At 32.6% G+C, this 13,630-nt stretch overlaps 2 protein-coding genes across 2 annotated transcripts; both read right to left on the bottom strand.

Annotated features, from left to right (window-relative positions):
• Window positions 1-324: 324 nt before the first annotated feature.
• Window positions 325-4,727, bottom strand: LOC103852135 (AT-hook motif nuclear-localized protein 4). The gene is made up of 6 exons (XM_009129036.2): window positions 2,934-4,727; window positions 2,163-2,679; window positions 1,739-1,806; window positions 1,345-1,476; window positions 1,100-1,261; window positions 325-1,005 (listed from the first exon to the last, which is right to left on the bottom strand). Exons 2-6 carry the CDS (start codon window positions 2,671-2,673, stop codon window positions 619-621), a joined length of 1,260 nt encoding a protein of 419 aa, XP_009127284.1. The 5' UTR covers window positions 2,674-2,679; window positions 2,934-4,727; the 3' UTR covers window positions 325-618.
• Window positions 4,728-8,540: 3,813 nt separating this feature from the next.
• Window positions 8,541-10,725, bottom strand: LOC103852134 (protein YLS7). The gene is made up of 4 exons (XM_009129035.3): window positions 10,526-10,725; window positions 10,053-10,404; window positions 9,673-9,947; window positions 8,541-9,605 (listed from the first exon to the last, which is right to left on the bottom strand). Exons 2-4 carry the CDS (start codon window positions 10,390-10,392, stop codon window positions 8,790-8,792), a joined length of 1,431 nt encoding a protein of 476 aa, XP_009127283.1. The 5' UTR covers window positions 10,393-10,404; window positions 10,526-10,725; the 3' UTR covers window positions 8,541-8,789.
• Between the last annotated feature and the right edge of the window lie 2,905 nt (window positions 10,726-13,630).

Genomic DNA, 13,630 nt, shown 5'->3' with positions numbered 1-13,630 from the left:
TTTGGATTAATTATCGAGTATTTTGGGTAAATTATCGAACAGTTAAGATAATTTGGATAAAAATATCCATTAATTTGGATTATTTTAGATATTTCAAATTAAAATACGTGAATAATTCCAAATACTTTTGGATAATTCAGATACTTATTTAATAATTTGTTTTTTCAAATACTTAAGATACTTGTTACTTTGTTAGTAGAGTTTCCAATCATATATGTGTATATATTTAGTTATGTTAATATATATATACCCTACTATATTTGATGTCAAAAAAAATATATGGATACCCGCTCGTACGCGGTTCAATTTTTGATTCAGTTACTGTTATTTCAAAAATGGAAATACATAAACCATTCGGGTATTTGAAGGTTTCGGTCCTGTTCTGACTTCGGGATATTTCGATTTGATTCCGGTTCAAATCTTAGGTTCCTTTTTTTTTTTGCCCAGGCCTAGATACTCAAAGACGAACCAAGAAAAGTCGCTTGACTTTGAAATGAAGAATGAGAGAGTTTGCACAAACATTTAAGTTTTGAAATTCTACAACCTAAAGATTACACCCTCTAATAAGTGAGAGGTCAAGATCAAGAACGATCAATGTCATATTAACTCACTCAATCATCAGTTTGGAACCTCGGTGTCAGATTCGCTGTCGCTTCCAAATTCTTCATCATCATCTTCACCTTCAAAATCCTCATCATCCTCTCCTGGGAGAGAAGTGAAGAGATCTCTGATTTGGTTAGCAGTGTTGTTTGTGTAGTAACCTTGGGCCGCGTTAGTGTTTGGCTCATGGGGAAGGGACACAGGTGGTGCGGACACGGGTGGTGCCTGAATAACAACAGGCTTGTTGAGCCCATATCTAGCCTTTGGATCTTCCGCTGAGCCACCACCGAATGAGATGTTAGAATCTTGTGTTGTCATGGGGATCCCGAGTCTCTCCCTTCTTAGATTCTGCATCTGCTGATGCTGAGGTTCCTCCTTACCTGCCTCAAAAGTCCCTACCGTCACCTGAAAAAAAATATAAATAACAATGCATCAAAACAAGACAAAAAACCTGAGTCCATCAGAGAGATCAACACCTCATGTTGTATAAGTTAGTTACCTGAACAGGACCAGCGGCTAATAAGAGACCGGAGAGTCCACCACCAAAGACATGACCATCTGGTCCTGAAAGAGACACACTCATCCCTCCAGCTCTGCTTCGGATTCCTCCAGTCTCGCTTGTTATAAACGAACCCGTCAAAGAAAGAATCTCAAAATGACCCTGACCTCACCACAAAATTGTTAACTAAGTTTAGGGAAAAGAAAAAGCTTTAAAGGAATCCAAGAGAGAGGTAGAGAGCAGACCTCATAAGTGAGAGTACCAGCAGATGTAAAAGATTGACGAAGTGTAACACTGGAAACGGCACCGTTTCCTGAAAGAATGCAGATAGCACGAGAGCCTTGTTGAGAGAATGTCATTATCTTCATCGTCACATCCTGTTATGAATCAGTGATCCAAAAAGAGTTACAAATCTCGGAGACTCATTAAAGGATAACATATCCAAAATATGTAACTAAGGGTCTTAGTTGTTATCCATGTATATATTGTGCAATCACTACTCTAATGAAGTATCCAGTTCTATAAACCCTATATGGTATCAAAGTAAATCATCTCATAGAGATAATCTGTCAATATTAAGGTCACTAAACCGACTTGATGCTTATAAATATTCAGCAAATCACAAGTACAGAGACATACCTCGCCCACGTTTACTGTGAGCACATGAGGCGTAAAACTTGCACAGACAACTTCTGAAGTTCCTACAACTGTTAAGTAAACAGGAATAACAATTAAGGTATAAAAATTGAAATCTGACAAGTTGCTAGAACCAAAACAGCAAACAGTCCCACGTCAAAACCTTTATGCAGCAACTAGATTTAGTCACAGTGCTTATGCCACTGACTCATCAAAGAATGTTACTAGTTTACCGGACAGTAAAACTTCACGAGCTTTATTCAAAAAAAACCTTTTGTCCGTATTCAAACTTTTTTTCGTAAGTCAACCCAAAAGACAAAGAGATCCGATACGGCATTAAGATACATTAGAAGCAGCCACGTATTGATTCTGACAGAGACGTACAAAGATTCTTATAACCCAACAATTGTGAGATAATAGACATTACCAGGAGAACTGTTGTTGAACCCGAACATCTGAGGATTCGTGAGCCTGTTGTTGTTGCTGGGCGGGTCTACACGTGCTTGACCGCGTTCCCTTCCTCTTCCCTGCCCTCGTCCTCCTCGTTGCGGAGGAGCAAACCCGGTCGTCAACGGGACAGAGGAGGAGATCGGCATCGGAGAAAGAGTCACGGCTAGTGGGCCGTCGGGGTTATACTTTCTCGGTCTCCCTCTCTTCTTCATCTTCAACTCAGAAGAAGAATTCCCCACCGGCATTGTTAAGCTGAAAGGAGAAGCAGCGTTCTCAGGAGCTGTAGCAGCCACGGCGGAGGCAGATGCGGATGCGGCGTTGGTGTTGGGTAGTCCTGCCGGAAAAGGGTTAGGGTTCTCGGACCGTGGTGGGCCCATCTGGTAGACCCCACTATTAGGAGGAGGAGGAGCTACATGTTGATTCAGACCAAAACTGGTTATGTTGTTGTTGCTGTTGCTGCTGCTGCTGGTTCCTTCTCTCTCATCCATTAGATTCTGTAAGGAGAGAAACCGACAAGTAAGGAAAACACTCGAATCTTGCTGATCACGACAGATTCAAGCTTCTGAATTTAAAAGTACAGACAAGAGATACAAAGAGGGGAGAGATCCAGAGAGGTCGTAAGATTCAAAAGAGTAAAAAAAAAAAAAGGAGATGAAGTCAAGTGAAATTAAGTAAAACTTAGTCAAGAGAAAGATCAAAGTTTGTTCATGGCGGAATCTTAATTTCAGATGAAAACATTCATAATTACCAGCAAAATAAAATGGGATTTTTTTTGTCTTCGTCTTTTTTCTTTTCTACTGGTGGGTTAAGTTTGGGAGAGATTTATTTAGAGATGTTGATAAATGAGGGTTTTCAGAAGATAATGGAAAGATATATATGTAAAATGTGAAATAAATCATTCAAAGGAGTTTTAGTACATTGTATTTTGAATTTATAAATTTAAAGTTGGGAAAAAAAAGGAAAGGGAAATACCAGAAATAAAAAAAATGTATAAATTGGTAATAATGGATTTACTCTAGAAAATTTTCAAAATATTACCATCCACTCCTACCATTCTTGGAATTTGGGATACAGCTAAAGCTGAATAAATTTATTAAAATGGACAGGGGACAATTTTATAATTATATGCACTTGGACTTTATTTTCAGATTTTCATCCTATATCTAATTATATTTACTTGTTTTTTTTTCCTAATCTAACTACATTGACTATTGACTATGGACTATTGACTATTGACCAAAAGAAAACCACATTGACTATAACCAAAACATGTTGACTAATCCAAATCTCAGCTAGAAAATGTTTATGCTCTTTTGTGACAGTTGTCATTGCTATTAGACCATGATTAACTATAATCTCTTGACTGGAGTTTTAGCTTCGGCTAAGAGATATTCGGTGAAGAGACGGTTCTTAGCTTTTTTTAGATTTTTTACATAAAATTTAAGAAAATCTGAGAACCGTCTCTTAAATAAGAGATATAAGAGCCGTCTCTTAGCCGAAAAGTGTAAAACAAAAATAGTAAATCATGAGTTAAGAACTCTGGCTAAGAGACCGGAGTTAATCATGCGCTAAGAAATGGTATTATGGTTCCAAAGATACAATGAATTTTAGCTTTTTAAAATGAATATTAAATTACACTTCTGTAAACAATCAAAGAAAAGACTTTAAAAATATTCTTCTTTCTCATTATATTTCCCCTTAATTTTATTCTCGCTAAATTTGCAAACATTATACATGCAAAAAATCATGTAAATGTTTGTGTTATTTAATATCTCTGAAGGTTTGTGATAGATATTTTGATGCTATTTCAGATTTCTAAAGATTTTGTGAATTATAATTATCACATAGTATTAAATATAATAATTATTGTAAGAAAATATAAAAAATTAGGTCTGAAAAAGTATGTTATTTCAAAACCCATGTGCTTCCAAATCGAAGTAAAGATTTCTAAAGATCTTGTGAATAATTTTGATGAACAAGTATGTTATTTCAAACCTATGTGCTTCCAAATCGAACTAGACCAAAAAAGCGAAAAAATAAGGTCTGAAATATTGTCGCCTAAAAAGCATTTACAAAAAAAACCTATATATTGTAGAGTTTGCAAAAGTTATATAATTGAAATTTCAAGATGTTTTTCTCTAAAAGCAAAACTTCAAATTTAATTTCAAATCTTAAAAATATGTGATAATTATATATCACAAAATCTATAGAAATCTTAAATAGAATGAAAATATCTATCACAAAATACTTGTCATAATTAATATAAATACATAATATTTTTATAAATAACTAACACATATATAAAAAATATTACAGTAATATTAATTAATAAAATCGTACACTAAAATATAAAATTATAAATAGAAATACATAATTAAATCTTAATCTACAAGCAAAATACCACATTATTCCATAAAATTTATTTTCGTAATACTCCATCTTCGGTTACACAAAAATTGTTTGGACAATATTTTTAAAAATTCCATAGCAAATTTACTAGATTATTAGTGTTGTTGTAATATTTAAATTTGTATAATGATTATGTCTTCATGTTCTTTTTAAAAAGTTTTTCTATTAAGTTTATTTTGTAATATTTTTGTTGTTTAATTCTAGTTTTAAAATATTATAAATATTATTTCAAAATTTTTATTTAATTTTATGTGTAAAATTTGAGTTTATAAAAATAAATATGAAATATTTATAATATTCAAAAAATTTAAAGATTAGAACGATAAATCAGAAAATACTTAAAAATCATAAATGTAATATGCAATTAATTATAAGGATCAAAATGCAAATAAAAAATATTCAATTTCAAATTTAGCGTTTGAACTCTAAATTTGAAGTTCCTTCTTGAAGAGCAAATTTTTTTATATATATACTATCAAAGCAGAATCTCTATTAGGATTATGTTCTAATTTGTTAGAGTTCTTTATAATAGTGTGCCACTACTTTTTCGTATTTTTTTTAATTACGACCTATATTTACAACCAACCAATCAGAAATTATCTATTTTACTAATTAATTATATTCAATCAGTATTTAATAAATCACGTCTACCACGTTTCTTTGCCCTCTATGTGTTTGACATTTATCCAATTAAAAATGAAGTACAAAAAAAATAACCTTTAATTTTTAAAAATATTACAGCAATGCCATTGCTTTTTAATATTAATTAAAATATATGGAAATTATTATTGTCTACCAAAATATATTTTATTTACCTTAAAAATTAAAAATTCTAGGATCTTATTTACCTTAAATAAAAGTATATATGACCACTTAATTATTGCACCAGACTACAGACTACGGCTAAACAAACAAAGATGAAATTGTTAACCTTTATTATGTTAAGAATATACTACAATATGAAAATTCTATACCAGTTGACCTTCGTTTTTAATGAAAATGTTATTTTGAGCATTTCGATGTAAAGATTTAAAATAACGATAATTGTTAGTATATTGTAACAAATACTATACTACAATGTGAAGAATCATTTTTATGTTCAAATATAAACTATAAACCATATCTTATCTCTAAACTCTCTATTAAATTTCAATAATTAATAAATAGTAATAAAATTATAATATCTTAGACAACAACTACTAATAGTAAGGTTTTACAATATTTGTTAGTGATATTTTGTTTTTTCACCTAATACCTTAAATAAAAGCTGTTTTGTTATTGGTTTATATATAATTTACTTGTATACTAACCATATTTTGAATAATCATCCTAACAAAATTCAAGCAAAACAAGAAAACAATTTAAATTTCAGTTATCAAGTCAGATTTTTATCTCCAATTTATGATTATTTTCACTTTGTTAAGATATTGTAGATGGCCAAAAAGGAGATATCAAAAATACTTCCAAATATAGAACTTTATTTATTTCGAAATAAAATGCAAACCTTACATAATTTTCGTTAGATTTAGTTAATAGGCATTAATCCGATTTTTGTGAAAACATATCATTTGGTACATACTCTAATATACAGCCACTGGGTTTACAGATTTGATCCACATATGTAAAACACTAATTATATTTTAATTCGTCTATATACCACATAAACAACCCACTAAAAGAAGTTAAATAATTTGGATGCACTATTAGTCCTTCGGTTTTGGTTCGAACATTTTAGTTTTTGGTGTTTTGATTCTAGAAATTTAGGAACCGTTCAAGTATTTACAACGTTTGGTGTTTTATCGGAAATTGGCTAATTTACAAAAAACAAATTGAGGCAAATTCAGTTCCGGTTCATTTAAAAAATATATATTTAATTTCGAAAGCAAATCCGCATTTTCCAAAACGCGGATCAAAATCTAGTTAATTTTAAATTCGTTTTGTTTGTGTACCAAAACGTTGGACTTCTTTATTTATTATAATTTTACTTTTTTGGCTTAAATGGAAATTGATAAAATACTATTTAACTAGATTTTGAACGGTTAACCCAAAAAATAGATTTTGAACTGTTGACCAAAAAAAAACTAGATATTAGACGTTGGATGACATATGTTACTCAGTCATTCACGAATACACATATTTTAACTTTTACTTTTCAAAAAATTGATAAAGATTCCTTTGTTTTTCATTTCTATGTTCCAAGATGTATTGATCAGTTGTTACATCATGACTATCTGTACTCTCAAAGTTAATCATATATATATATATATATATATATATATATATATATATATATATATATATATTACAGCAGTTATACCAAAAAAAACTTTTTTCATAAAATATTTCAAAATGGATCTTCCTAAAATAAATATATTTTACAAGTTGCTTTTTTTAATTAAGGGCCTGACTGGTTTAACCGCAGCGGTTGCGGTTGCGGTTGCGAGAGTTTGCGGATGCGGGTGGTTGCGGTTTCTAGCGGTTTTAAGAGATTTGTACGACTGGTTCTGCGGTTAAAAATTGGTGCGTTTGCGGGATACTTATGACTGGTTAACTACCAAGTGCAACAGCGGTTAAATAATAAATTAACAATATTTACATTTTATACAATTATAAAAATATCAAAAATAATAATATTATAATAAATATAAAAGTTATATTTAGAAAGTTATAGTTTAATTTTTTTTTAAATATAGAAAATATTTTTATTTTAAAGTTTTATAATATTAATTAAAATTTAATAGATATATTTTAGCATTTTTATAATTCTAATTTAATTTTTTTATTGAATATTTTTATTTTTGTATTTATATTGTTTTGGAAAAAAAGAAATTTTTTTTATCCTCCCGCAACCGCCCGCAACCGCAAACGCTAGCTGGAACCAGCTTTTGAATTTATGAGGTTCAGAGCGATTTGGAGCGGTTTGGAACGGTTTGGAACGGTTTGAGCGATTGTTGCAAAACGCCAACAACCGCTACCAACCGCAAAAGCTGCGTTTGCGGGTGGTAGCGGGAAAACCAGTCATGCCCTAAGTCATCTTCACTGAACGAAAGGAATACAGTGACCTCTAATGAGACTCTAGATACTAGTGACACTTGACCTCTAATGGGACTAAATATTTTAACCGAACCAAACCTGCCGAACCGAAAAGTGTGGTTTTCGGCTAGGTTAGTTCGGAAGTTCGGATTGGTAACAAATAAATTGGTTTTTAGTTTGGTTCGGTAATCGGTTAGTTTGGTTTTCTAAAAATAATTCAAACAGTACCAATTTTGACCAAAATTCCGAACATAACTAACCGAACAAACCAAAATGCAAATCGAACTAACCGAACTAACCAAAATTCGAATCGAAATTACTAAAATTAACCAAAAATTTTCAAATATTATTCAATTTAAACCAAAAATTTAACCGAATTAACCGCAAAACCAAAAACTTCGGTAAATTTTTTGAAACCGAACTACCTAAGAACCGAACCTAAACAAAAAAAAATTACTGTTCAATTTGGCAAAATTTTATCCGAACCGAACTAGCCAACCCGGCAGGCCTAACACTAACAGTTGACCAACTGCGTGAAATTGCAGCAAAGAAGATGCCTGATTAGAATTGCACTAGCATTGTATCTGCTATGAGAACCATTGCAGGAACTGCACATGGGGATAGACATTAGCTCTCCTCTTCTTGTTCCCAAAAGCAAAGCAGCTTAGCTTTCTTGCAAGAAGCCTTCAGATTAGTTCGTGTCTGATAATGTTTTATGAAATTGATATAAACCGTCTTGTTACTTATAACTCAGTTTGATTATGACATTGTATGGTGTTTTTATTTCTGAAAAATTTAGTTTCTAATGTACGAACATGACATCCCTTTCACACTTGTCTCTTCAAGATCATCAACATTTGCGACTAGATGTTCTTCTAGAAGGCTTGGCAGTGGACGCATAGAATAGCTGCTGTAAGAACATATTCAACAACATTGTTACATGAACATGAATAATACTGTTTCACCAACTGTTTTGTTTCTCTTTGAATCAAAAATTACATTGTACGTAAAAAAGCAGAAGTACAAGTGAGTGTACTGGGTTTACAAGTAACTAATAATCATATTGTAATAATTAAAAGTCCTTAAATCAGTTAATCCGTGGTATGAATAAAGATTTCTCTCTTCTAAGTGTATATTGATCTCTTTTGCTCCTAGATCAAGATTATGGTCTACTTCCTCCACCCTCCATATCTCTCCTTATAATCTCCAGCACCATCTCATTCCACGTATCCACCGGCCCGGGCATGCACCAGTGCAAGCAGTCTTGTGGCGGTGGCTGACCATCCGGTCCACGTTTCGTGATCTTCTTGGGGTCAGGACTTCTATACGGACCAGGATGACCATCGTGGCGATACCCGAAAGCCTCAGTGATATCCATCAGCTTCATCTTCTTCGATCTATTCCCGACCTTATCATCCTCCACAGCTCGTTGAAACCCCTTCGCTTGCTGCTCATACATTACCTCCGTGAACCCGTTTTTGACCAACTTCCCAGGAGAGAGAGGCTCTTCTTTACCCGTGCACGACCCGCCTGTGTTCCAAGCACCGCCCTCGTAATGATCAGGCGACCAAGTCCGCAAGATGGTCAGACCCTTGTAGCTTGGGTGTTTAGCTACTGCCTTCAAGATTGTCTCTACAGAGATCCCAAATGCTTCCACGTTGCTGACCTTTGCATGCTTAGTTTTGTCCGGCCACCATAACTGGCCTCCAACAATCTCGTCGTTTAAAATGTAGACAGACTGTTTAGCGAACCAGTGGCCTGATGAAAGCACAACAACGTCGAATTTCGGAAGAGCTTCCATTATACGCTCATCAGGTTGGTCGAGCTTGAGTTTAGTCACACCTTGTGGAGCAAAACTAAACGGTTCGTTGAACTGGTGGACGAGCCAAGATGACCACATCCGAGCTATCATCACTGATGATGACCTGAAATACCATCTCTGCATCTTCCGGTTCCCGCGGTTAACCGGAGTTTCTACCTTTAAAACAAAAAAAGGTTAATTCACAAACACAAAACAAGAAGAGAGACAAAGGGACACTAGTTACCTGCCAAAGAAGGCACATCATAGACTCCATCTGATTACGAGCAACGGAATCACCTATAAAAGCTAGTGTTTTGCCTCTCATTAGCTCTAGAAACTTCTTGGCATCGAACCGTGGAAGATCACACTGAGACGGTTTCCATCTCCAATTCTCATAGCTCTTGTCAGGTCTCCCATTGCCCTGACAGTTCTGCATCTGCGTCAGAAGAGGACAAGAGTTGTTCGTGTACAAAGGTCCCTTCGGATCATAGAACCAGTTACCATGAAACAGATCACATTCTGCAAAAAAAAAAAAACGGTAACTAACTTAGAAACTGAAGCTAAAATCATAAACCAAAAAAAATGTTACATAAATAAAAAGTTAGTACAAGACAACAACAACACCTGTTTCTACTGGATCTTCTTTTTCAACGGAAACATGATTTGTAGGAAGCGCCTCATTATCCTCCTCTCTATGTTGTGTCAGCAATGGAGGCGTGTTAATGGTGGAGTCAGGAGATGGGTTTGGATCAGAAGTATCTCTGCTGCTACTATGGTGAAACTCGAGATGTTGAGTGGTCTCAGTTCCGTAGAGATAACCAGTAAGGGAAGAGCCAAGGGGATGTGATAAGAGAAGCAGAGAAGCGAAGATGATGAAGGATGTTAAGCCACCAATAGCAAACGCAATTGAAGGAATTTTCCGAGGATACACGCTTCTTGAAAGCCGAGGAGGAGATAAAGTCATTCTCTCTCTCTTCTGCATAAAAAAACAGAGACCGATCATAAAATCATTTTTGTTTCAAATCTGTAACATTTGTGTCGATCTTGATCTAGTTTGAGATCGGTTTGGGAAAGAAAGGAATCAAATGTTAACTTACATGTGTAGAAACGAAATCTCGACGAGGAGGAAGAGAGATCGAAGAAGGCTTTTGCAGAGGATCTGGGAGTCAGTCTGAGAAACAGAGATTGGGAGAAGCGTGTGGAAACAGAGAGTACGAAATTTTGTTTTTCTAATTAATTGAAACTCGAATTACTAAAATAGCATTAAATTAAACCAAGTTTTGCTATTAAAAATTAGAAAATGGTACATGTTCTCAAGATTTAATCATAGTTAAATTATCTATGACTAGTAGTAAAGTCATACTTTGCTTGTTTAATAATACTAGGGATTTTCCCGGGCTACGCCCGGATCTGGACAAATATATTTGTATTTAACATAGTAATGCATATAATATATATTGTGGTCAATTTACAAAATTATAAATTGGATTTGATAGGATTAAAACTTAATTTTTGTATTTTTAATATCTAAAACTACATGTGGGATACATGATGGTGAATGAAAATGCAAATGAATAAAGTTAACTAAGATATATTGCCTTCACTCATACCCAAGCATTAGAGACGCCAATGGCTGATGCTTGATGGCACGAATATGACAATACACAACACTAAAGAGACAATGCATGGATTATTTCATGATTTGTGTATTGTTGATACATGAGTTCTCTATCCATTTAATCCGTAGTAATCTATCATCGTACGCTATAAACTCACTCAGGAGTTACAAAAAAAAAACTTAACATCATTTGAAATTGTTGTAGAAATAGAGAAGGTAAGATTGAAGGAATCATTCACAAAGTGAGTGTGGAAAAAGTGGAGAATCTGCGAGTTGAGTTCATGCCATTGAAATGAAGCTTTATACACTATCATTAGCCTCAAGGAAAAATGTCTGTTATGAAAATATGATCATGTTGATATATGTATTTAATATTTTATTTTATGTTAGGTTTAAGTATATTTATTTAAATTTAGCGCTAACTATAATGGAAAAAAGCAAATTAGAGTGCGGGTACTTGCCACACCCCCTCTTGCGGTAAATACTAATTTTTATTCACTGTTTTCGATTAGTTTTAAAATATGTAGTAAAGTAAATTGGGTTTTTGTGTTTGTCTTTGTTGTAATATTGGTTTGTAATGTATTATGTCTTGTAATCTTTTTACTCTCATGTGTCATATATTCATTTATATTTTTCATTTTAAATGTTTATGTTTCGGTGAATAAAGAACATATACTTATATATTTAAGAGGAGATATTATAACAATGAATTTTATTTTTTATTTTAATAATATTACATTTCTGGTTGCAGGAATACTATAACATATGTATTTATATAAGAAAATGCATTTTTGAATTCAATAAATGTCACTTTTTATTTTCTTCTGAAGTTGATGCCCATTTACAATTATGTATCATTTTAAATATACTCCCTTCGTTTCAATATAGGTAATGTTTTAGATGATTGTTTTTGTTTCATAATAGATGATAGTTTAACATATCTATGTAACTTTAAATTTATCAAAAATGTGTAGCCAATTGTGTTTTTATTTTTTTTGTTTATAATTAAGTAAATTAATTTTAAATTATATTTCAATGATTTCTTGTTTAGAAAAAATAATTTCTTAATATGTGTGCAAATGACCAAAACTTCATCTACTATAAAACGGAGGGAGTAATAGTTAGACTTGTGAAGTTCAAATTCTCCCAAACCACCGGATACAACATTTGCTTTATCAGATTAGAATTTTGCTCCTGGTATAAAAGTGAATATTAATTTTTATTTCTTGTTTTTAAATGTGATTAATATTATAATTGATAGTAGGATTTCATTTGTTGTGAAAGTACATTTATATATTTTTGGATTAACACTTCTAACCAGTCGGTTAATTGTTTCTTTGTATATTTATTTCTCATGTATCACATAAGAATATTTGTCAATCTCGCCCTTTCCACTGCTTGCTTTATGTGTTTATGGTTCAGTTTTTTGTGGATACATATCGTTATTTTATGTTTGACTTGTATATTAACGTTTATTTGTGGTTATTATATGTAATTGTTTTGTGGGAATGATCGATACACAATGATTAATACTTACGTGCTTATCTTTTACTGATTTTAGTGAAATCAAATTCGGGTTAACTTTGGGGAGTATATAGATACTGGTTTTATTATTTTGTTGTTGTCGTAAATTGTCGTCTAAATTTTTATTTGAACCAATTTAAAATGTTTTTTTTATCTAGCTTTTGGTTCATCTTATTTATTCTTTTCGTATTTTGGCCATAATCTTTGTTTTGAATGTCTTTTCCCACTTTTTCATTTTTTATTTCATTTGTTATCTTTTTCATTTCAGCCTCGTCTATGATGTTCAGACCGTGCCTAGGTCTAGCTCTACCAGTACTTTTAGTTTTTGGTATTTGTTGCTGAGTTTTAAAGATTATATGTTGATTCCAATACCATGGCGTTAAATTCAAGCCGATTGTCTTCATAATCTTTTCCGGAAATGACATTATGATTGAGGCGACCATTTAGTATAAGACTGTGAGATGGACTAAAATACACAGATGTATTATGTTGTGTGTCTGATTAGAGCTTGATTTTGTTGTGATATTGAATTCATATTTTCAATTTATGTAAGATAAGAAAACAGAACTGCTTTCCTAAACCATTCAAGCGATAAGTCCAAATTAATTAGTCATGTTTAAGACCAAACCAAAAAAATATTATAAAGTAGAGCAAATTTAAACGTTGGTGTTGTGTTGTTTCTATCTATAAAAGAGTGACTCATGTTTGGGAATTCCTTTTGAGATTGCGAAGTGGATTCGCCGAGTTAGGGATGAATGGTCGGGTACCCATTCGAGTTCGGTTCGGGTCTATTCGAGTTTTGGATTTTGAATTCAAAGATTTCATCCCCATTTGGATATTTCTAAATTTTGGTTCGGGTTCGGTTCCGGTTCAGATCTTTGTGGGCTCGATTCGGGTTAGGGTTCGGATAACAAATTTAAATTATTTTTTAATTTTTAAAATTTATTATATGCTTAAATCTTCTCAAAATCTATAAATAAATTAAAATATTGCATATAAAGTTGAATAACATATGTCAAAATACCTAAAAATTAACATATAAATTGGCTTAATTTGAATA

This window comes from Brassica rapa, chromosome A02, assembly GCF_000309985.2.
Source record: "Brassica rapa cultivar Chiifu-401-42 chromosome A02, CAAS_Brap_v3.01, whole genome shotgun sequence".
NCBI lineage: Eukaryota > Viridiplantae > Streptophyta > Magnoliopsida > Brassicales > Brassicaceae > Brassica > Brassica rapa.
Note: the sequence above shows the minus strand (reverse complement) of the source record. Positions and strands in the feature narration are given on the sequence as shown.

Coding starts and splice junctions, on each gene's coding strand:
- LOC103852135 (XM_009129036.2), bottom strand. CDS start 2,673: ATGGATGAGAGAGAAGGAACCAGCAGCAGCAGCAACAGCAACAACAAC. Junction 1,262..1,344: donor CTGGTACTCTCACTTATGAG/GTCTGCTCTCTA, acceptor TGGTGAGGTCAG/GGTCATTTTGAGATTCTTTC. Junction 1,006..1,099: donor TAGCCGCTGGTCCTGTTCAG/GTAACTAACTTA, acceptor ATTTTTTTTCAG/GTGACGGTAGGGACTTTTGA.
- LOC103852134 (XM_009129035.3), bottom strand. CDS start 10,392: ATGACTTTATCTCCTCCTCGGCTTTCAAGAAGCGTGTATCCTCGGAAA. Junction 9,948..10,052: donor AGAAGATCCAGTAGAAACAG/GTGTTGTTGTTG, acceptor TTTTTTTTGCAG/AATGTGATCTGTTTCATGGT. Junction 9,606..9,672: donor TGATGTGCCTTCTTTGGCAG/GTAACTAGTGTC, acceptor TTTGTTTTAAAG/GTAGAAACTCCGGTTAACCG.